Raw genomic sequence first — 21,874 nt, 5'->3', positions numbered from 1 at the left:
AATACTTTTCCACCCACCTTTGAAGAACCATCACTGACATTATCAAATACTAATATTGCTTCAACATCTAACACGTTGGTTTCTAGTCCGTCTAATGCTGGTATAGGTTCTAATGAGGCTCTTTCAGATGCCTCCCCACAACAAGCTGTTGTGATACCTCCACAACCGGTTTATCAAAAATCAAGAACCCATTTAATGCAGCTACGTCAAAACCTGAGGCCCAACACTAAATATCCATTGCCAAATGTGAACTTGACTAAAATAATCTCTAAGGAAGAGCCGCGATGTTTCACTAAAACTAATAAAGATGAAAAATGGAGGGACGCGATACTTCAAGAATTTAATGCTTTGTTGGGTTATGGAACATGGATTTTGGTTCCACCAAATCCCAAAGCAAATGTCGTGGGCTCCAAAAGGGTTTATCGAGTCAAGACACGTGCAAATGGTTCCATAGATCGGTACAAAGCCCGCCTCGTGGCCAAGGGCTACAATCAGCAAGAGGGTATCGACTACACAGAAACGTTTAGTCTCGTTGTTAAAGCAACCACCGTCCGTACAGTTATTTCATTAGTTGTGACAAAGAATTGGAAAATTCGACAGTTGGATGTTAGCAATGCATTTTTAAATGGTAACTTGACCGAAGAAGTCTACATGGCTCAGCCCCAGGGCTTCATTGATAAAAAAAAAGGCCAAACCATATACGCAAGCTACAAAAATCCTTATACGGATTGAAACAAGCACCACGAGCTTGGTTCCATCGGTTGAGCATCTTTTTAGAATCACTGGGATTTATTGGATCAAAAACCGATAGTTCCCTCTTTATACTACATCGGCCCAATTTCTCCATTTACATGCTTATCTATGTTGACGACATTGTAATTACAGAGTCCAATGCAGTATTTATTCAAGACACTATCAACTGCTTAAACAAGGAATTCTCTATAAGGGACTTGGGCGAACTTAATTATTTCCTGGGAATTGAGGTGATCAAACATCCATCAAGGCTCCTCCTGTCACAACAAAAGTATGTTACAGATCTCCTCCACCGAACCAGAATGGACGGTGTTAAACCGGTTCACACGCCCATGGCTACAAATACCAATTTAATTAATCAGGTAAGCCACTTGAAGATGCTACTTTGTACAGGAGTATAGTAGGAGCTCTTCAGTATGTCACCCTGACTCGGCCATATATCTTTTATGCGGTAAACAAAGTCTGCCAGTTCTTGAAAGAACCAACAGAAGACCACTGGAGTGCGGTAAAGTGGATTCTACGCTACTTAAAAGAAACCATTTCGCATGGATTGTTCATTAGTTCCCACTCCACCATAGAACTCCACGCATACAGTGATGCGGACTGGGCTGGTTGTCCTACCGATAGGCGCTCAACAGGAGGTTATGTAATTTATATGGGTCAAAATCTAATTTCTTGGTCAGCCAAAAAGCAGCATACCATTGCACGTTCCTCAACCGAATCTGAGTATCGGGCATTGACAAACGCCACGGCAGAAGCGGTATGGTTGCAATCACTGTTACAAGAATTGGGCATCTCTCAATCAAAACCTCCTATCCTTTGGTGTGACAACCTAGGGGCAACGTATCTTACGGTGAATCCACTTTTTCATGCTAGAACAAAGCATATCGAGGTAGACTTTCACTTCATTCGCCATTTAGTGTCACAGCGCAAACTTAAGGTTCGCTTCATATCCACACGTGACCAAATAGCGGATATCTTCACCAAGCCACTTACAAGGTGTCGTCATGATATGCTCAGATCCAAGTTGAAGATCATCAAGAAGACCACCTTGAACTTGCAGAGGCCTGTTAAGAATAATAATGCATGACTCGTTCAAATTCAAAATATTTTAAATTAGTCCATTTTTATCTAATGTAATTACTGTAACAGCTAGAAAATAAATTCTATAAATATAAATGCTATCCTAGAGTTGAAGGATAAGCGAAACTCAAGCTCAAACTTAGAGTATAATTCTTACACCTATGACACAATATCACATAAAAATAATACCAAACATCAATGTGTTTTGTCTGCTCGTGATACATATGATTTTTGGTCAAAATATATTGCGCTTTGATTGTTGCTATAAACAACACTATTTTCCTCTTGAAATCCCAAATCACTAAGCAAAACTCTAAGCCAAATAACTTCCCTAATTGCCTTGGTTGAAGTCATATACTTTATTTTAGTTGTCGACAAGGAATGCACAACCCGCAAAACCGGATACATGACTTGTTAAGGACTTTCATCCATCCAAGTCACCAATAAAATCTAAATCCATATAACTTGTTATACCTCTTGAAGCCCATCTCTTCCCAAAAGTTAAACTGACGTCTATTGTCCAGCTAAGAAATCTCATCATCCATTTCATAGTTTCCAAGTGTTTCTTTCCATGATTACTCATATACCTGCTCACAACAACAATAACATGTGAAATATTTGGTCCATTGCAAACCATATCGTACGTAATCCACCTACAACACTAGCATAAGGAACACATGTATTTCTAATCATATTTTCACTATTGATCAAGATCAGTTGAAAAGCATAAAATCCGCAGCTAGCGAGATACTCACCGGTTTGGTATCTACATGCTAAACCTCCTAAGCACTTTGTGGATATGATAACCCTATGATAGTGGAAGCGTCATTGCAGACCTATCCTCTCGATCTCCATACTGAGTATGTTTTTCGATGCACCTTAGTCTTTCGTGTTGAGCTCACTACTTAGTTTCATTTCAATTAATATCATACATCTTCTTAAGAACTATCAAGGTATCATCAACATTAAAAGAAAATAAATGAGTTATCATCCTCCAAACTTCTATGATACATGCAGTTATAATGTGCACTCCTCCTATAGTGTTCACCTATCATAAAGGAGTCAAAATGTTTATGCGCATCGCCTAGGAGATTGCTTAAGGCCATAGAGGGAATGTTTCGGCAAGCATACCTTGTCTTCATGGCCGGAAGCAACAAAACTTCCGATTGTTGCATTTATATTTGCTTCTCCGGCTCACCACGTACAAAAGTTGTCTTCACATCCAGCTACTATAATTCCGAGTTGTCCATCACAACCAAAGTCAATAACACTCTGATTGAGCTATGTTTAACAACTGGTGAGAATATCTCATTATAGTTAATACCCTTACGGCTGTGACTACCCCTTATCTATTAGACATGTCTTATATTAGGTCGCTTCCGAACTCGAACTGTCATGTTTCTTCTTGAGGCCCCTGTTGCAAGCCACTATCTTTTGCTCTTTGGGAGGTAATGCCAACTGTTATGTCTGATTCCGCTTAAAGGAATTCATCTCCTCTCCCATAGCACCAATCCACTACTAAGCTTCTACTGAGACATCGCCTCTCCATATGAAAACGGGTCCTCATCTCCTTTGCAATAGACAAGGCATAAGCAACACTATCAGAACTAAGACAATATGATAACAATCTACTCAATGAAAAATATTTTCATTGTCGACAATTATCTATGTCTAACCATTTTCGTGGATGATGAAAATATATTAATGAAGGCAAGATTAATTTCTAGGATGGTATACTAAACTTATTAGCTTGGTAATTAATTTGGTCTCTAGACCATTCATAATCTGTAATTCTTGATAAAGCTGTTCTACAAGCTCTTAGGAGATTGTTTATTTGGTTGTTTATTTGGTCGACCGACTTGAGAATACACCAGATCCAAGCATCCAAAATGGGTCATTGGAATGTATGGCCTTTTGTCTTGATTCCTTGTGCATTATTACTAGAGACAAAAGAATTTTCCCGTAAAGGTTTTTATAGATGTAGCAGGATTTTGAACTAATGCCATGGAATATGTGGATCCCAATAAACAACAAAAGTAACTATCAGTGTGTTGACACCTAAATTTCGCTTAATCATTTAGGATCTTATCGCATAAAAAATTAGGTTTTAATTTTTTAACCCCTAAAAAATATATATATTCATTAAATTGCATGGCATATAGACATTAGGTGCATTTGCATTAATAGGATCGAGTAGGACATATTTTACTTAAATTTCTGAAAAAAAAAAAGATTTCCAGGCCGGGTCCGTCGGCCCATTCTTTTTCTCTCCCTTTCTTTTATTGCACGCGGCCCTTTTCCCTTCTCCTTTTTATTTTTGCGCGGGCCGGCCCATTTCTCCCTGGCTCAGCCCGCACGCTGTTCACCTTCTCCCCTAGCGTTCAACGTTCTGAGTGTACGGGGAGAGGACGAAGCAGAAATAGAGCCGGGAAGCAAATCAGAAGGCAGCGGTGCAGGGGGCAGCGTGATCCCCGGGTCGGCAGATCGACCGGCCACGGCAGGCTGGCGGTGGCAGGGGGCCATGCGTGCGTGCCTGCCGACCGGCCTTAAATCGGATGAGAAGGGGGGGGAGAGAGAGAGAGAGAGAGAGAGAGAGAGAGAGAGAGAGAGAGAGAGAGAGAGAGAGTTCCGTGAAGAGAGAGAGAGAGATCTAAGGAAGTGAGTTCAAGAGAGTCAGAGAGTGAGATCCGAGGGGTGAACAGTCTCCTGTCCGCGACTGTCACGCCTCAACTGTGGCCGATGATGTTCCGGCGCATCCCGTTCCACGCGGTAGGTGACGAATCCGAGCCACTGTCGGGTTTTGTTTCGTGTGACCCGGGGCCGATTTCCGAAGGATTTCGGTTCGAAGGCATGCGAGGCGACCAGAGGTAGTTCGATCTATCAAGTTCGCCGCCGTTCACCGCTGCCGAGCCGGATAGGGAGCGCCGCAGCCCCCTCCCCTATTTTAGCTTCTTTCCCTTGTTCTTGGGCTCACTGGCTAGAGCTCGCGGCCGTCTGGCTCGCGCGAGTTCTAGCCCGTGATGCCTCATGCTTGTTCTTTCTTCTTTGTGTGTCTTGTGTTGATAATTTCGGTCCATTTTTTAGCCTCGATCGAGCCTAAAATCTCTCGTTTTCATCGCGCGCACCAACTGTTCGACGTTTTGCCCGAACCAAATTTCTTTGGTTTGTCTCTATTCTGTTGCGTTTTTAGGAGTGTCAGACGGTCCCGGCATACCGCCGGTGGCCACAGTGGTCCAGGCATAGCCGTGTAAAGGAGCAAATAGCCAGTCCCTCGTCGGGATCCGGTTGGTTCGCAGCCGCCCAGCCTCCCGTTAGGGTTTAGGTGGTCTCAGTCGACCGCCGATCACCATGGCGGTGATCTGGACGGAGGACGCCGCCGCTGTCACGCCTCGAACCCTATCGAGCTCGCGACATCCCTCTTTGGTCGAATTAGTGCTACGTCCCAGGAAAACGTCGCCGACCCAAACGATCACATCAGAGTTTGCACACGGCGGAAACAAGAACATAAACCTTAACAGTAAAAAAATCATGGGGTAATAGGGAGAGATAATTCACCAAGCCACCAAACATAACATTACACCTCGAGATATATACAATATCCATTCTCATCCAATACACAACCATTAGTTACTTCGAGCACTCACCAAATTTACATCAACCTATAATACACATACAAACTAGCTTCTTCGGGTCACGTCATCATCTCCAAAAAGGTTAGTAGTCTGGGTATATTCTATTTCCAAAAATGGGACACTTCAAAAAGCTTGGCTACCCCTAGTCTAGCCCCTACGCCTTGTAGACGGCGTCCATTCCGATTCGGTCTCCCCAGAATCCGAATCTGAATCCTCCTTATGCACGTGCTCCTCTGAAGACTCGGAGTCTGCCTCGATCTCGATCGGGTTATCCTCATCCCCCGACTTTAGTGGCACCTCAATTCGTTCCTCGGACTCAGACTCTTCCTGCAAATTTTCCTTATGCTCCTCCCTTGGTTCTTCCTCTGGCTCTACCCCTAAGTCCACCCAGACTACGATCGTATGTTTGATCCAAGCCAAATTGTCGTCTACCAGATACTCTACAACTGAATGCTCGGTGTGCATTGGTATACCAAAACGCCGGGGCGGTAGTGGCAGTGGTGGATTCATGGCTCAGGGCGGGGTTCTGAAATAATTTGGTTAAACAACCATGAGACAACTCTCAATAAGTTGACAGCCTAAACCCCACTTAAGCTACCACGTATCTCCAGACAGGTCCAAACACCCAATCGTTCAATACATACATATTACACACACAAATGTACTTCCCTGGGCTCAACCTGCACATTAGTCTCAAATACACGAATTTCAAACCACATGCACATTCCAAGCTATTCTCAGATTTAGAGAGTAAAAATCTACTCGGGTTCAAAAATAAATATACACAGATTTTGAGCGTAAAATCTACTGGGTTTAGAAAATACATATCCAGATTTTGAGAGTAAAATCTACTGGGTTCAGAAAATAGACATGTCCAAATTTTGAGAGTAATAATTTACTTGAGTTCAAAAATACATAAATCCAGATTTTTGAAGGTAAAGTCTACTCAAGTTTAGAAATACATATATCCAAGTTTTGAAAGTAAAGTCTACTCGAGTTTAGAAATACATATATCCAAATTTTGAATGTAAAGTCTACTCGAGTTCAGAATTCAATATGTCTAGATTCATAGAGTAAAATCTGTTCCAGTTCAGAAATCAATAGATTTTACGAACGACGGTTAAGTCTGAACCTGCAAATATGACCTTTTCAAGTTTTGATTCATCATTTCTACTCACCAAAAGTACTCCACTTTAAGTAAAAACGATTATCTACCTTTTAAACATGCATAAAAACGATCACCATATTCTCAATATTATAACACATTAAACTAGCATATCACAACCATCCAAGTTAAAAGTGACAAGTAGAATAATCTAACTTAACTCTAGAGTCTTCACTTACCTCCAATCATAATGAAATCTTGAATTTCCTCTTGAAAAAATGAAATCGTTCATTTCCCCCCAAGGATTTCAGAAGAAGCTAAACATTTCCCCTCGAAGTGTTTTTGGTAAAAAGGTTTATTTTCATCTAAGGTTTATACTTTTCCTCCCCCTTAGAACTAGTGTGCCTACTCTTAGGTAAAGAGAGCACAAGTGTAAGCTTGCATGAAGAAGGAAGGCTCCGTGTGATGAGCTTACAAAGTTTACATTTTGCATTGTTATGTGTTGTACAATTAGAACATAAGAGTGGATTACCTCATAGGAGAAGTAATGATGCCCAGCCTACATGTATAAGTGGCTTCACCTCAAGAAGACAACTTAACCATTCATGCAAGAGTAGAATAGAACATGTGGCCTCTGATGCGAAGTTTCTTTCTTTAAGAGACAAGTGGCCTAAATGTCTTCACCTTAAGAAAACAACTAGCATTTATGCAATAGGACATGTGGCCATGCATGTTATCTCAAAATACCACAAGAGGTCTTACGTGTCTTAGCTTAGAATAGGCAAATGGCCTAATCATGCAGCTCTCAAAAGAACAAATGGATATTAGTGACCCAATATGTGTAGATAAGAATGTGATCATTGTGAAAGAGGGGTTATCCATTTTCGGCCAAGTGAGTGAGGTCATTAACGTAAGTGAATTATTATTAGTTAACTAGGATTAAAAATTAATAATGTAATCCATGACACATGATTTTACCAAAATTATTAGTAAATCATACCCAATGCTAAGAAAATCTCGATTTAGCAAATCCATACTCGATAATTTTATAATTTCAAAAATATCCGTCCCCATCGACAATTAGCATCACCCTAGAATTTCAACGCGTCGGACTCGAAATGATTACGTTCGTGGAAAATCATCTTCCACGTTTCTCATACCCCGCAAAATTTATGATCCAACTAAGATTTCTACATGTCCACCCGAATTCTAAGCTAAATAATTTTCGGACACCGAAAATTCCTAATACCACATAAATATTATTATGAAAAATCGGGATGTCACATTTTAACTCCACGGAATGTCGGTAACGTCCCAATGACTTAAGGGTGCATTTGTTTAAGGGAAAGTGTTTTCCGGGAATCCGTTTTCTAGACTTTCACTAGTTTGGTTCGCCGAAAATGACTAGTCAACTGAAATCACTTTCCAGTCAAGAAAAACATTCATGTATAAAATTAGGAAAATGAATTCCCAAGAAGAAAACACTTTTCAGAATTGCTTCCCTTGACTTTTTTAATATTTTATTCTTTTCTTTCTTTTCTTTCTTTTCTTTTTCTTTTTTATTTTTAAAAATAAAAATATTAAAAAATTCGAAATTATTTTTTTGCCTAAGATAAAATCATGGGATCGAAATCATTTTCCAAATGAGATCCAAACACCATATCACATATCACCAAATAAAGGAAAACTAACTATTTTCCTAGAAAATGGTTTTCCGGAAAACATTTCAAAAAACGTTACGTTTTCCGTTAAACAAACGCACATTAGGTTGAAGTTTTTTTTGTTCTCTAAGGAAAAAAACAGAGTAACAAAAGAGAAACTACAAGATTGCAACATGACAACAGGAATCAGGGGCACTACAATGATGCCTCAGGTGTACCGCATAAGATGACGACGTGTCGTCATAATTAAATACAAAAACGTTGTAATACGCCGTAAAATTGATTTACAACATTACAACACAACGTCGTAACCAAGTGTAAAAACAATTGTAAAAAAAGTGAGGGTACGGTACACTAATATACCTTAGAGATTCTCTGCAAATCAAGTTCGTAATAAAAGAGAACTTCCAAATTCGACTTCACCAAATTATTAAAGCTCACAGGCATTCGCATCAAACGTACATATGAGTTGGCAAAGGGTCGAGCCCTCGCCAGATCTAGCAAGGGTCGAGCCTCGCCGGCCATGGGTGAGGCCTGATCTCGCCAAATCCGGTGAGGTTGTGCCTCGCCCGGTCGCTGGCGAGGGTGAGGCTCGCCATCGCAGTAGCCGGCGAATGGCCTCGCCAGCAGCCGGCGAATGGCCTCCAGCCGGTCGCCGGACCGACGGCTAGTGAATGGCCTCCAGCCGATCGCCGGACCAGCGATCGGCTGGAGGAAGAAGAAAGGAAAAGAAAAAGAAAAGAAAAGAAAAGAAATTCAAAATTCAAAAACTATTAAAATATTATTAAAAGTTGTCCACATCATCGCCGGCGGTGCCACGTAAGCCAACCGGCGTCCACGTCAGCAAAATCCAACTAAAATTAGTCGAAAGAACTGAATTAGCATAAAAACAAAAGGTTTAGGACTAAATTGACATAAATACAATAGGTTTAGAACTTTTCTGACACTTTTCCCCACAAGAAAGCTGTGCAACCCCCAGCTTCTCCGACCACGAATGCGAACTGCCCCGACTCCACTATTTCCGATTAGTGATAGCTGGTCCCGCGAAGAGAAGTTACCTAACAACAAATCAACCAGGAAAAAGGGGGAAAAAAACTAAATCAACAAAACCACAACAAAAGGTTCTCGACCCAATGGAATTGTGCGTAAGAAGGAAGGTTTCAACACAAGGAAATAGTCTGAATTCTGAAAGGAAGCTCACCCGGACGAAGAGGTTACGAGATTCAGGCAAGGGATAGCCTTCGTGAGGGTTGACGATGGTGTACTTGCACTTCGTGTGGCCTGATGACAAGTCGAATCGAAGCGAAAAAGACACGGGCACTAGGAACCCTAGCAACATCACAACAAGAGGCCGACCTCGCCCAGCTATGGCAAGGGCTCGACCTCACCTCGTCAGGTGTAGGCGAGGCTTGCCCTCATTAGTGGCTGGTGGGGGCAAGCTTTGCCTCGACCTCACTGGCCCTCACCTCTAGTGGGTCGCCAAGGTCCGGCGACCGGCTAAAGGAAGAAAGAAAGGAAAAAGAAAATAAAAGAAAAAAATAATAAAATATTATTAAAAATTGTCCACGTTAGTGCTGGTCGCAACACGTCACGACACGTAAGATAGTTGACGCCCATGTCAACGATTTCCGGCCAAAATTGACCGAATTGACTGAATTGGCACAAATGCAAAAGGTTTAGGGCTCAATTGGCAAAAAAAAATATTTAGAATTAAATTGATACAATTGCAATAGGTTTAGAACTTCTTTGGTAAATAAGACACCTGCTATTCCTCTGTGTATAGGATTTCGGACATTTTAAGCCGATGAATCCAAGTCGGGTATGGTGTTGGTTTGCCAGTCAAAATGTTAGTCTAGTCGCAGAACAAACAAGAATCATAAATCGTAATGATTCTTGCGTTTCGGAATTTTATCTCGTCAGACAATATCACCAAAAGAAGGAAAAATGACGTTCTCAAGTCTTTTCTTCAAACTTAGATCAGTAACTAAATTGGCTCACATCATCCACTTAAAATACGATGTTAAATTGACTGATCGCCTCAACTTTACGCAATGAAAGTGTACATACGTAAGCTAGAATTTTGTTGTTTTTATCCGCAAGACTTTCCAATGGCGATCGAGACGGACCAAACCCGCATAAGAATTAGTCCTCACTCGGGATCAAGGCCTATCTCAATATGAGCTTAGCAATGACCCGCCCTTCGTTCCTGTGAAAACTATCAGTCAGGCCGAAATGAGCCATCATGAGCCAAACATGGGTCAGAAGCTCTCCCCCTCGCCTCAGCTGCCCAGCATGACGATCCCCTTTGCATTGCCTCGCAACGTATATCAATATCTCCACCCAGAGCTTCCCGATCGCTTCCCACTTTAGACTAATTTCCCTCTCTTTGATCTGCTCCGCGATCCGGCATCCATCATAGAACACAGACTTGCTCTTTCCGCCTATCATTTTAGTTGGTGGAAGTAGAACCTTGTTGCTCTTCTCTAGCAGCAGTCTGGAAGCTCGCTGAAGATACGACGAGTTCATTTCATTTTTCTTCCCTCTATTGATCACTAGATTTTTTATCCACCGATAGGGCTCTCGATTAGATTCGGACTTGGGTATTTGGTTATCCTCAAAAAATTTGAAGGCCTCGGCAAAAGTATCGCGGAGGCTTATTTCCCTGTTTCCTACGGGCAGCATAGAAGGGTTCATGACCAGAAGATAAAGCATGTACCTGGAGAGAAGCTTGCTCAGCCGAAAATGAGGGAGGTCGGATTCCCATTGCCCTTTCACTGTATCCGAGTAGTACGATAGTTCGGTGGCAATGTGCCAAGTTAGGACAACCTGGTAGAAATCCCCTTCGGTGGCCCACTTAGCTTGAGCGAGGCCATAACCTTTGAGTAGCCTAGCAAGACTTTTCTCAATATCCACGTGGACCGGCGCGTGGTGCTCCTCCACATTGTAAAGTTCGTCCTTGACATGATGGAAGATCCAAGTCTTAATCTCGTTGGATACGTCTTCATGGAGGATGTAGTGATACTTCTCTAGCTTCTCACTGATCTTCAAGAACTCAAGCACATTTTGGCAAACCAAGGGCCTCTCTTTACTGCAAAGGCTGAGCAAGCTGAGTTGGGCAATTGAATGTGACCACCTGGGTTGTCTAGGCAATCTTATAAAGTTCGCGGCACATCTCAAGGCACGGTTCTTGTTGTGCTTGCCCAACCAAAGGTCGCTCCAATCCGAGGAAACCAGCATCAAAATCGAATAGGTCTCAAAGAAAACAATGACAGCCAGCAACAAGTAAGTGATGGAAAGATCGACTCTCGCTAGGTGCGACTTCTTGGCTAAAGAGAAGAGCACCAGCACCAACAGAATGGACGAGAAAGTGAACAAGCGGAGTAGGAGTCCCCACTTGGTGTAAAGCACCCCTGCCTTTGTGTGGAGCAAGTCGTAGAGGAACCCGAGCTCGATCTCAACTATCCCAAAAGCTTTCTCCGAATCGATTGCCTTGAATATGGATGTGCTAGTATTCTTCTCCGCATGGCTGAGTGTCAACTCAAAAAAGAGGCACTTGAACATCTGGAACAGGCCATAGGCTGTCCCAATGACCTCAGAATCGATCACTGTAGACAGATCATCACCACCACTAGGAATACCTTCTGGCACTTGGACCTCAATCACCTCGTCCGCCACAACGTAATACCCCTCGGCCTGCTTCATAGTGTACTCCTCCATGTAGTGGCGGTAACTCGTGCTCAGATAAGGCGGGCCGAGTGCCAACTGCTTGAGCTTGTCGTTGCTCGCCATCCAAAGAGCGCACACTCTCTCCCCGTACCTGACGAGCCCGACCAATGCTATCACCAATGAGAGGTACGAGAGATAAGAGCTTGTCCAGGCCATGAAGATGATATATGCCGTGGCTGATGTTTGAGCCGCTAGGCCAAGGCACTGCCTGAGCCAGAGTGCATTGTCCTCCATAGAATAGGAAGTGATTGTGTCAGGGCCACCCAAGAGAAGCAGAAGCAGTGGGGACCAGAGTGCGAGCAACTTGTCGTTGTCGCTGAGGCGACCGCCGTTTCTCTCATTCACTTCTCCGAGCTTGTTGGAGAGGACACCAAGGGCGAGGCCGGCCAAGGAGTCCGCAGTCGAGTACGCGGACCAGACGGCGATCCTGAGTTTGAGATTGCGGCTGGACTTCCTCTTGTGGCCGAAGAGGATGAGTACGATTTGGACTGCGAGCATGAACAGCACCATGGCTCTTAGCCCCCACAACTTCCAAAGCGTCCTCCAGAATTCCGCACGAAGCGCCTCCTCCATATAGGATGGGTTTTCTGTTTCTCTGAGAAATAGGGAGGGATGAGATGGAGATGAAAATTTGGTAAGTCAGGTTTAGAGAGAGAGGAGCAAGTTTATTTCACCAGGAGTCAGTTCACTCAGCTGGACTTTAATTATGCACCAAGCAAGCGTCTGTTCACTTTATAATCAAAAGGAAGTAGGCCTGAACACGCCATGTTCAAGTTTGTGCAAGGCATCCTAGAAACATCGAACATACTGTCACAGGACAGAGCCAATACTGAAGTCTGCAAACGTGAAGAACAATAATTGCAGCTTTATTAAAGAGAAAAGACCAAAGTCCCGAATAAAGAAAAGGTAAAGAAAAATAAGGGACGAAAGTACTTCAGATTGAAGATATGTTTACCAATAATTTTTTCTAAAAACAATGAAATTGGCATTCGAATAGACGAGACATATTCATTCACTTCCCAAGAGCTTATCACATCATTTTATTAATATGTTCTTCTGAGTAAATTTTTCACAATCTTCATCATTCAAGTTGAAATTGTGTCGTCTTGGCTGCGGGGATTTGGATTACACGGATAATATAACAAGCGATTCGGACCATGACTTTCATGCGAAGAGAACCGCATTTGTTTTCCTTCTTGTTTTCCCTACTGCAAGGATTATCATTGATACAGTGAGTAAATATTACGGAAGAACTCTTTCCCCGCCGACATAAAACAAATGGAAGTCAAGGAAATTATGCATGGCAGTAGGTTTGAGAACAGGATGCACTAGGATTATCATTGCATTCGTAGAAGTGGATATAATCTTTTCTTTGTGGGGAAATTACGCAACCCCCGAAACATTGTCGATAATACAAGTTTGCCCCTAAATTTTTTACTGTTACATCTTTTCCCTCTAAATTTTCATTTTGTTGCTGCCGTTAACCCTTCATTATTATTCCATTAGCATATTGTGCATGACTTTTAAGAGGTAAAAATATATTTTCATCTCATTTTTTTAAATGAAATATTTATTTTATCTTTAATTGTTGTAAAAAAATGAAAATAACAGAAAAGAAAGAAAAATAAATTAACCAAAATATTAACATAATACTGAAAAGCTTGTTAAAGTTTGATGAATATATTAAGAGAACCAAATAACATATTTGAAGAACTTTGAGTAAAATTGCAAAAAGCCTTAATAACAAAGTGTTAAATTGCAGAAGATAGATACTCTTTATGTATATTTAAAAGGCCAATTAATGTAAAAAATAATTGATCAATAAAAATTATTTTAAAAGATCACCTTATATTTCGGTGAACTTTGTCTTTGTATGAGTTGAGGACATCGTTTCCTTTTATAGCGTTTTAAATATTTTTCAAACAAATCATTTTTACATTAATAAATCACTTTAAAGATACATAATGAATAAAGAATTCGTGTTTATTCTTTTTCTTAAATTATGTTAATTACGTCTATTGAAGTGGCTATATCTATCGAATTTCAATGAATTTTGATTTTTGAATATTATTACCGATATTTATTTTTTCGCTTACTAGTGTTTTCGTTAATTTTTCTTTCTCCTGTTTCATTCTATCATTTGTAGGGCAATTAAGGGTTAAAGAGAGATTTCCTTGATAAAAACAATGTAAAAATACACTTATACCCTGATTCAAAATAATGGAGAGTTAGCGGTCGCAACAAAATGAAATTTCATGTGATATTGTATAACAATTGAAAGTTTGAGGGTAGATGCATATTAATCCCAGAGTTCAGGGTTATGTGCAACGTCCTCTTTCTGTTTTCTTATTGCACCTTATGCTGGAAAATGCAATCTTAGTCTTAAGACCCTTAATCCCCAACTAATCTCACTACCATAGTCCCCCTATCCCACGCAATCGACTAATGACCAAGGTTGCAGGTCATGAGTGTGCCACAAATGCGACCTGAGGCAACTATGTTCACTTAAACTTGAAAGCGAAATGACACATCATGAAGTGTAACTTGTTAGTCAATCTTCTCAACATCAAGATTCAACGCTCATGAAGGATTCATCTTTTCTATCACTAAATGAGGATACCAAATAAAATTCTTAGTGGAGACACGGTCAAGGGACGATATAATGATTTCCTGAATGTTAGTTTTTTCTTTCTAACAATGATACTTACATTGAGCAAGTAAATTTCGAGTCCATAAAATGAAAAGATAGTGATATGTATATGTTACAAACATTAGAGTGATTATCTAAGGAGGGATTTTATGAGGTTAATTGATGGTTGACTAGCAAAGATGGTCACATGCCTAGCAGGTAGCAGCCCACCCCCATCGAGGCCTTGTTGGCATGAAGGGATTGGGGTGAGCGGTTCAGGGTTAGTCCAGGTTTCACCTGGGACCTAATATCTAGAACTTACCGGTCGAGACCGGTTTCCAGTTTTTGGAACTTGAAACCTACCATGTTTACCCTGGAAACCTGGAACCTACCCTATCACAGGTTTCAAGATCGGTTCTAGGGTCTACCCGGGAACCGACCAAATTCCTTTTTTTTTATTTCATTTTTAGTTAAGCAAAATGAAAGTGAATGCAACAACAAAAATGAAAATTCCCCATTTATCAATAGCAACAATCCAAGAGAGATAAACATTTAAAATAATAATAATAATAATAATAATAATAATAAAAAAAATTCAAAACACGTAAAAACCTAAATTATAGACCACTTGAATTCAAAAGAAACAACAAACATAGTCAATTACTTAATAATAGTTTTTAATTAAAATTATTATTAAATATACAGATTGACAAATGCCTGATAATAAAAATTGTCAAATATACATTCCACAGCAGAGTATTTGTCACAAAAATATCTGAATACCCAGATAAACAAAATCTTACCCCTGAACCGAGCAATGAAGAAATACTGGATTCCCAGATCAAGGGGGAGTCTTCTCAAAGCACTCATAGCAGCATATTGCAGATTACTCCGGATGGTAGACTGATCGTCCATATATTAGAAAATCAAGAGATAAGCAACATAACTTGCCAAAAGTAAAAAACCAAGGTTCAATGGGTATTTACAGGGACATTAAAATTGGTCCGCTTCCCGGTCCGGTTCAGCTTGGTTCCTCCCCAGGAACCAGGAACCGAACCGAATAATACAGGTTCCAAAAAATATGGAACCGAGAATCGGACTGAATTCCACCATAACCTGGAACTGGACCAATTCCTACCGGGTCCGGTTCTATCCTGAAACAATGCTCGCCCCTATGAAGGGATCGTGTGGACCGATTTGGGAAAGCAATGTTCATCTTGATCGTGGCCGTATTAAGTTAAAATATTCTTTTTTTAAAAAAATTATCAATTCAAGAAGCTTTTTATTGAAGAAAGTTAGTTTGACACTGCCCTCCCACCTTGCGCAGACCAAGCTCCATCGCGATGCTTAGTGGTTCTATGTAGAAAATAATATGTTTTTTCAATCAATGGCGGGCATGAGCAATTATTTTGTAGGCTCATACTATTCTAAACCGGCTGATCTTGTTTATTGACACCGTGAAAGTTTTAGTTAAATAACTCATTCCAATTACAAATATTATTCATTGAACAATATATCCTGTATATTTTTTGGTCAGATATCCTGTATATTGACTGTCTATGTCGTTAAATAGGTTATGGGGTAAAATAATATATTGTGTAAATTCTTTTCTCACTGTTAATAGAATAATATTTAATATGTGTTCTGTTTTGTAAAGGCCAGTACCTATTATGCTCTTCCTCGATATGCCGTTTGGAAAGAATATTTTCCTCAACGTACGAACTATTTATCTTAATCCTAAAAAAAAAACGAAATTGTTACTATCCTGATTAGCATGTCAAAAATCTCAATATCCCAATACTCGATGGAAAAAAGTTTTCCTCGGACGCATGTCCCGAATTTCTTGATCCTAGAAAAGTTGAAATTGACATCACGTGATACGACACGACACGTGTCATGTCATTTATCAAAAAATAGAGAATTCCAACACGTTAAGACACATATATTAAATATATATTTTTATATATACGTGATAAATTATTATTTTTAGTTCAAATCTACAAATAAATAAATAATACAAAAAGAGCCTAGAAAACATTAATTCATCGTTTGTTAATATCCTCATTGTCCGAGACATACAATATACGTCAAACTTAACCAAAAAAAATAACGTTCAAAAGATGGACCATCAAACCCTTTCTCTCTCCGTAACCCACCCCCGGCCATCAAATCCTTCCCCCCAGCACCCACCTCCCTCCAGCCACACCCGCGGCCCCCCCCAACACACGCCCACATACGCCCTCCCCCCACCCAAGACTTCCTGCCTCCCCCCCCCCCCAACCCAACACACGCCCACATACGCCCTCCCCCACACCCGCCTCCCACGCGCCCCCCCCCCGCCTCCCCCCCTTCCTGCTTTCCCCCACAGACGTCGCCGCCCCCCCCCCCCCCCACCATGACTTCTTCCTGCTTCCCCCGCGACCCACACACGCCCTCACGCCCGCCCCCTCCCCCCCTTTCCCCACGACTTCTTCCTTCTTCCTCCCGAACCCACCCATCACGACTTCTTCCCTCATCGAGCTATCATTGCAGCATCAAATCCGACACCAAGACAAACAATAGAAAAACCAGAACCCGTATCCGGGGCACTCGGCAGAAACAGAGAGAAGTGTACCTGCTACCTGGCTGTAGTGGCGAGCAGTGCGGAGAGAGCCTCGCGGTGGACCGGTGGTCGACGGAAAGAAGAAAGAAGAGAATTTTGAGATCGGGAGGTCGAAACGGTCAGTCAAGAAGAAGACAAAGCAAATAAAGACCTTGCGTGTTTTAGCCCTTTTTCTTCTACCTTTATATTTCTCTCTTTTTATTTTTTTTATAAATTTACATTTTGACCCTTAATTTTTTGAAAATTTATAAAATCGACCGGTGCGTGTCGGAATCGCATGTCGGGATTCCGGACTCGCGTGTCGGGGGCGTGTCCGGCGCGTTGACAGCGTGTCGGAAATCCAACACCTGTTTGACCGCGAGTCGGATAGCCCACACACACTCCATGGCTGCAGAAGTTGAGCTTTCCTGCTCAAACAGAAGCTTCAAAAATTGCAACATGCGAAATCATCTATCCAAGGCTCAAACGCAAGATCAACTCCTCCATCGTCGCTCTGCAACAGCTCCTAAGCTCCTCCGACGACACAGACGTCACCAGTTCTCCGGCCTTGCCCTACATTTACAATGCCGAAGACATCGTCGACACGTACCTCCTGAAAAGAGAGCACAACAGCGACGCAAAGACTTCATCCACACATACCCTTCGTTCCAGTACTTGGCTCTTCTATGTAGCCAGAAGGACTTGGGCAAAGGGTTGAAGAAGTTCTTGAACGATCTCAAGGCCTTGCCTTCTCACTCTTCTGAGCAGAACAATCAAGAAAGCAGAGTCCTTGGCAAGACCCGAGAAAAGAATCGCTGTTTAGTGAATGCGGGGCGGTCTAATCGCTGGGATTCGATTGCGCATATTTTGGACAAGGAATCAAACATTGTTGGTCAGATATCAGACATGGGCAAGATGGTCTCTGAGGTGATGATGACTTCTGAGGGCCCACAAGGAGAAGAAGCTTTAAGAGTCATTTCTGTTGTCGACTCAGGAAGCTCAGGCAATACAACGATGGTGAGGCGTGTTTACAACAGAGTGGATGTGAAGAAGCACTTTGAGTGCTGGGTGACGTAGATAGTAAGAATCATCTAGAGGGGATAAATAGGTGATCAAAAATTTTTTGATTAATATTTTAAAGCGGAAACAAATTATCAATATTAAAGTCTGAAAAATAATCATCTATTTGAAAGAATCGAATGGCATCACAGCTGGACGCGACCTCTTCTACAGTGCACGTGGACATATATGAAAGAATCTAGAGTAAAGAGGTAAATTGAGTATGTCATAGCAGTAATCTATTACCCTGATGACATTACATGCAGCAGCTGCTCTTACGGTGGCTCCTGGAAGATGGAAAATTTGCATTGCTAAAATCAAAACACGCAAACATGGGAAAGAGTTCCTCCAAGAAATTTCAGGTTTCACACCTTCAGGATGTGCTAACTTATGCCTAGCAGTTGGAGCAATCATAATAGGGGCAGAAACGTTATAGCCCAGTATAGTAGTCGACAAACTAATTTCGCTCACATAAATGAGGATTCTCGGCCTAAACCTGCCAGAAATACATGTGTTGAGAATTACCGAACAACATACATTAGTTGCTGTAGATGTTAATCTGATCAGCATTCATTAGGCATTACGTTATTCTGCGAAAGGCTTCCGCCTTTTCTTGTAGTGTATACTGGTCTTCCGCTCCACCCGCATAAAAATCATAATACATTTTCGGAAGGGCTAGCCTAGCCAATTCTTGATACTCATTGACGTTGACAGGATCCTCAGCCATGTTTCATGAATGAAAATTTAAGCATTTGTTCCCTCAACAGCTTAACAATTTCTCCTAAGGGTGCTGCTAAGCTAACTGCATCGTATAACGGCACCTTTTTTACCACACACTCACGCAAATGAAGGTCTAAAACAATTTACCATAAACTAATGGCAGAATTGCAAGTTAAATGTGCCCACACGAATTCACACTATTACTAAACAGGAGAGTGAAAAGTATGGAATAGGGATCGTGATGCACCCACTTCCCTCGACGTATCCATGGCTACCAGCCTACAACTACAGAACACGAACACATTAAAACGCGTAGCCCAACCGTATTCAGAATCTTACGCTAGCCTAACCACTCCTAGTCATGACTGCACAATGATAAAAAAAAAAAAAGAATGGGATCTTTCTGCATCGCAGATGCTCAGCCATACGGATGCTCAAAAAAGTGCAGAGCAGGGGAGTTGCTCTGCGCTGCGCACTCGAATCAAAGAAGAGAGACGATCCAAAGGGTACGATGGTTCGCAGGATAAGCAAATGGGAGCCTTGGGTTTTCACACGAACGGAGCAAAACCTCTGGCCGAATGACTGGAGTCACTCTAAAGAATGACAATGAAGTTACTGTTGGGGATGGGGGATTTACTGTTTACCAGCGATCGCGTCCAATGAAAGGCCGCCCGCCATTATTCTCTTTGGGTCAGTACCGTTAAAAACAAAACTGATACATGATACGAAAAATTTATCTCAAATTAATTTTTTAATCACTAAAAATTATACTTATAATAAATTTATCCTGAACTAATATTTTGATTATAAAAAACTTTAAATTTGTATATTTGTGACAAATTTACCCTCCTTTAAATTGGATTAATATCACGAAAAATCACAAATTAATATAATAAATAAAGGGTAAAATCCCAAATTTGGTACACCCGTCAATTGCCAATTTGAATTTTTGATGGTCAAAGTATCAATTTGTAATAAAATTATCATATATGTACCAATTTGAGATTTTTCATGACAGTAACCATTCTCTTTTCCATTTTCTTCCGTCTTTACTGTTCTATAAGCCGAAAGAGTCTGATACTCAATATAATCACTTTAACATTGTAGCAGATCCTGGGGAAATGTATATGACTGGGGAATCTCTTATCAGATTTTGCGGGACAATCTTCAATCTGGTTTGTCAATGTGAACCTTGTGTTGGAATAAAAGGCTAAAATTAAATTTCATTGAAGTACACGCGGGAATAAAGGCTATGACCTGCTGGCATGGGCTACGAGGGTAGAAGTATCAGCTAATAAACAGAGGCCCCAAGGCTGCAGAGGAGAGAGTAGAGGATGAGTAGGGGCAAAAATATGTTCGCAGGAAAGGCACGACCACAGCAGCATCCATTTTATTAACAACTTCCTAAAAGCACTTATGTCTGTACTTAATCTTACCCAGCCATCTTGCGGTGGGGAAGAACTGTTCTTTCGTATCATTTAGAGGGGAGTTCGTGATGATACATACTTGACAAAGTTGATTGGAAGGTATTAGAGTCGGAAGACGCAGATCAATTTCATGTCTTACAAGGATTTTATGCTTCAAATTTAATGCACAAAAGTACCATTGAACATTAACATCTACTAAAGAACCATGAAAAAACCAGCTTTGACTATTAAAAATCTATACTGATGCACTTACTCTTACTCCAATTTTATTTTTGATAATGAAACATGACAACTAATTACATAACATGGCAAACTACAAGTGATAAAACAACAATGGTATCGTCCATTTGACTATGTGAATCTCATTTTCATGGATGCTGCAGCGTGAATTCAGAGAGAGGAATGAAGTCTCTCACGGTCTGTTATCACATGGCCCCTGGTGATATCCTTTATGGTGGTACATCCAGATAGTGCCATTGTAAGCTCGAGCTCATCCTTCAGCCTCTGAGTGACGCTTCTAACTCTAGTTTCCCCTTTTGCCGCCAACCCATATACTACAGGCCTTCCTATCTGTAGTAAGAAGACCACTATTTAAGAGAATGTCAACATTTGTCATAGGGCACTAGTTCATTTGTGATTCAAGTGTTTTGGTAATGTGAAAAGATAGTTTCTACTAACTTGGCACGATATTATCATGTAAATACCTCAAGGGTTTGTTACGATATCCCTTACTAATATAACACATAGTCCACATCGGGAAATATCAGGAATGTGCCAAACTAATTATAAAAGATTGTACCAGTACTGCTTGTGCCCCGAGGGCCAATGCCTTGAAAACATCTGATCCTTGCCGCACTCCTCCATCAACAAAAACAGGGACTTTCCCTTTGACTGCATGAACAACCTACAAACGAAGGTTCAAAAAGTCAAGACCAAAATGCTGTTTGATATAGATGACTTGCTGCAGCACAAGCTTTCATGCATTTGTAAAAATAGAGGGAAACAGAATGCCACTGTGCTTTATTTTCAGGGATCAAAACCGGGTGCATTTATTCTTATCCTGTGTTTACAAATGCTCCAAATTCTAGAATCTATTATTAAACCTGCCGGACAAAGGAGTTAGTAAAAATACGTACCTCTTCCAGAACTGATATCGTGGCTGGACTATAATCTAGCTGTCGAGCTCCATGATTCGAGACAATTATCCCAGCAGCACCTGCTTCCACTGCCTTAATCGCTGCCAATGAGGGCATACAAGCTTGTCGATAAGGTTGTCGATTATGCAACAACCAATAGCAGTAACAACAGATACAGTATACTGAGAAGCAATATGAAATTCCAATAGATGAATAAGATGCTTCAATCCAATATCAGAGAACACAAGGTCCTAATAGCAGCGATGACAAAATGAAGACAGACAATATCCCATTACCATTAAAATTCCTAACTCATACGACTTCCCCAACAGAATGACTATGGTGTTTGAACTACCAAACTA

At 41.1% G+C, this 21,874-nt stretch overlaps 2 protein-coding genes across 3 annotated transcripts in view; both read right to left on the bottom strand.

Moving 5' to 3' along the window:
• Nucleotides 1-10,400: 10,400 nt before the first annotated feature.
• LOC115681319 (uncharacterized) lies at nt 10,401-12,533 on the bottom strand. Its single transcript, XM_030605229.2, has one exon. The coding sequence runs from the start codon at nt 12,531-12,533 to the stop codon at nt 10,401-10,403; it is 2,133 nt and encodes a 710-aa protein (XP_030461089.1).
• An 8,098-nt stretch (nt 12,534-20,631) lies between these two features.
• The window catches only part of LOC115669122 (peroxisomal (S)-2-hydroxyacid oxidase GLO4-like), a 57,034-nt gene continuing 55,791 nt past the window's right edge, over nt 20,632-21,874 (bottom strand). For both annotated transcript variants that reach the window (XM_056306853.1, XM_056306856.1), the window contains 3 exons: nt 21,513-21,613; nt 21,176-21,280; nt 20,632-20,946 (listed from right to left, as the gene is read on the bottom strand). In XM_056306853.1, the coding sequence (XP_056162828.1) occupies nt 20,767-20,946; nt 21,176-21,280; nt 21,513-21,613 (386 nt within the window). In that variant the 3' untranslated portion in view covers nt 20,632-20,766. The remainder of the gene's footprint in view (nt 20,947-21,175; nt 21,281-21,512; nt 21,614-21,874) is intronic.

This window comes from Syzygium oleosum, unplaced genomic scaffold (genome assembly GCF_021117445.2).
Source record: "Syzygium oleosum isolate NSW1041296 unplaced genomic scaffold, Sole_v2.1 Sole_v2.48, whole genome shotgun sequence".
In the NCBI taxonomy this organism is placed as follows: Eukaryota; Viridiplantae; Streptophyta; class Magnoliopsida; order Myrtales; family Myrtaceae; genus Syzygium; species Syzygium oleosum.
The sequence above is the reverse complement of the archived record's forward strand: the minus strand, read 5'-3'. Positions and strand labels throughout refer to the sequence as shown.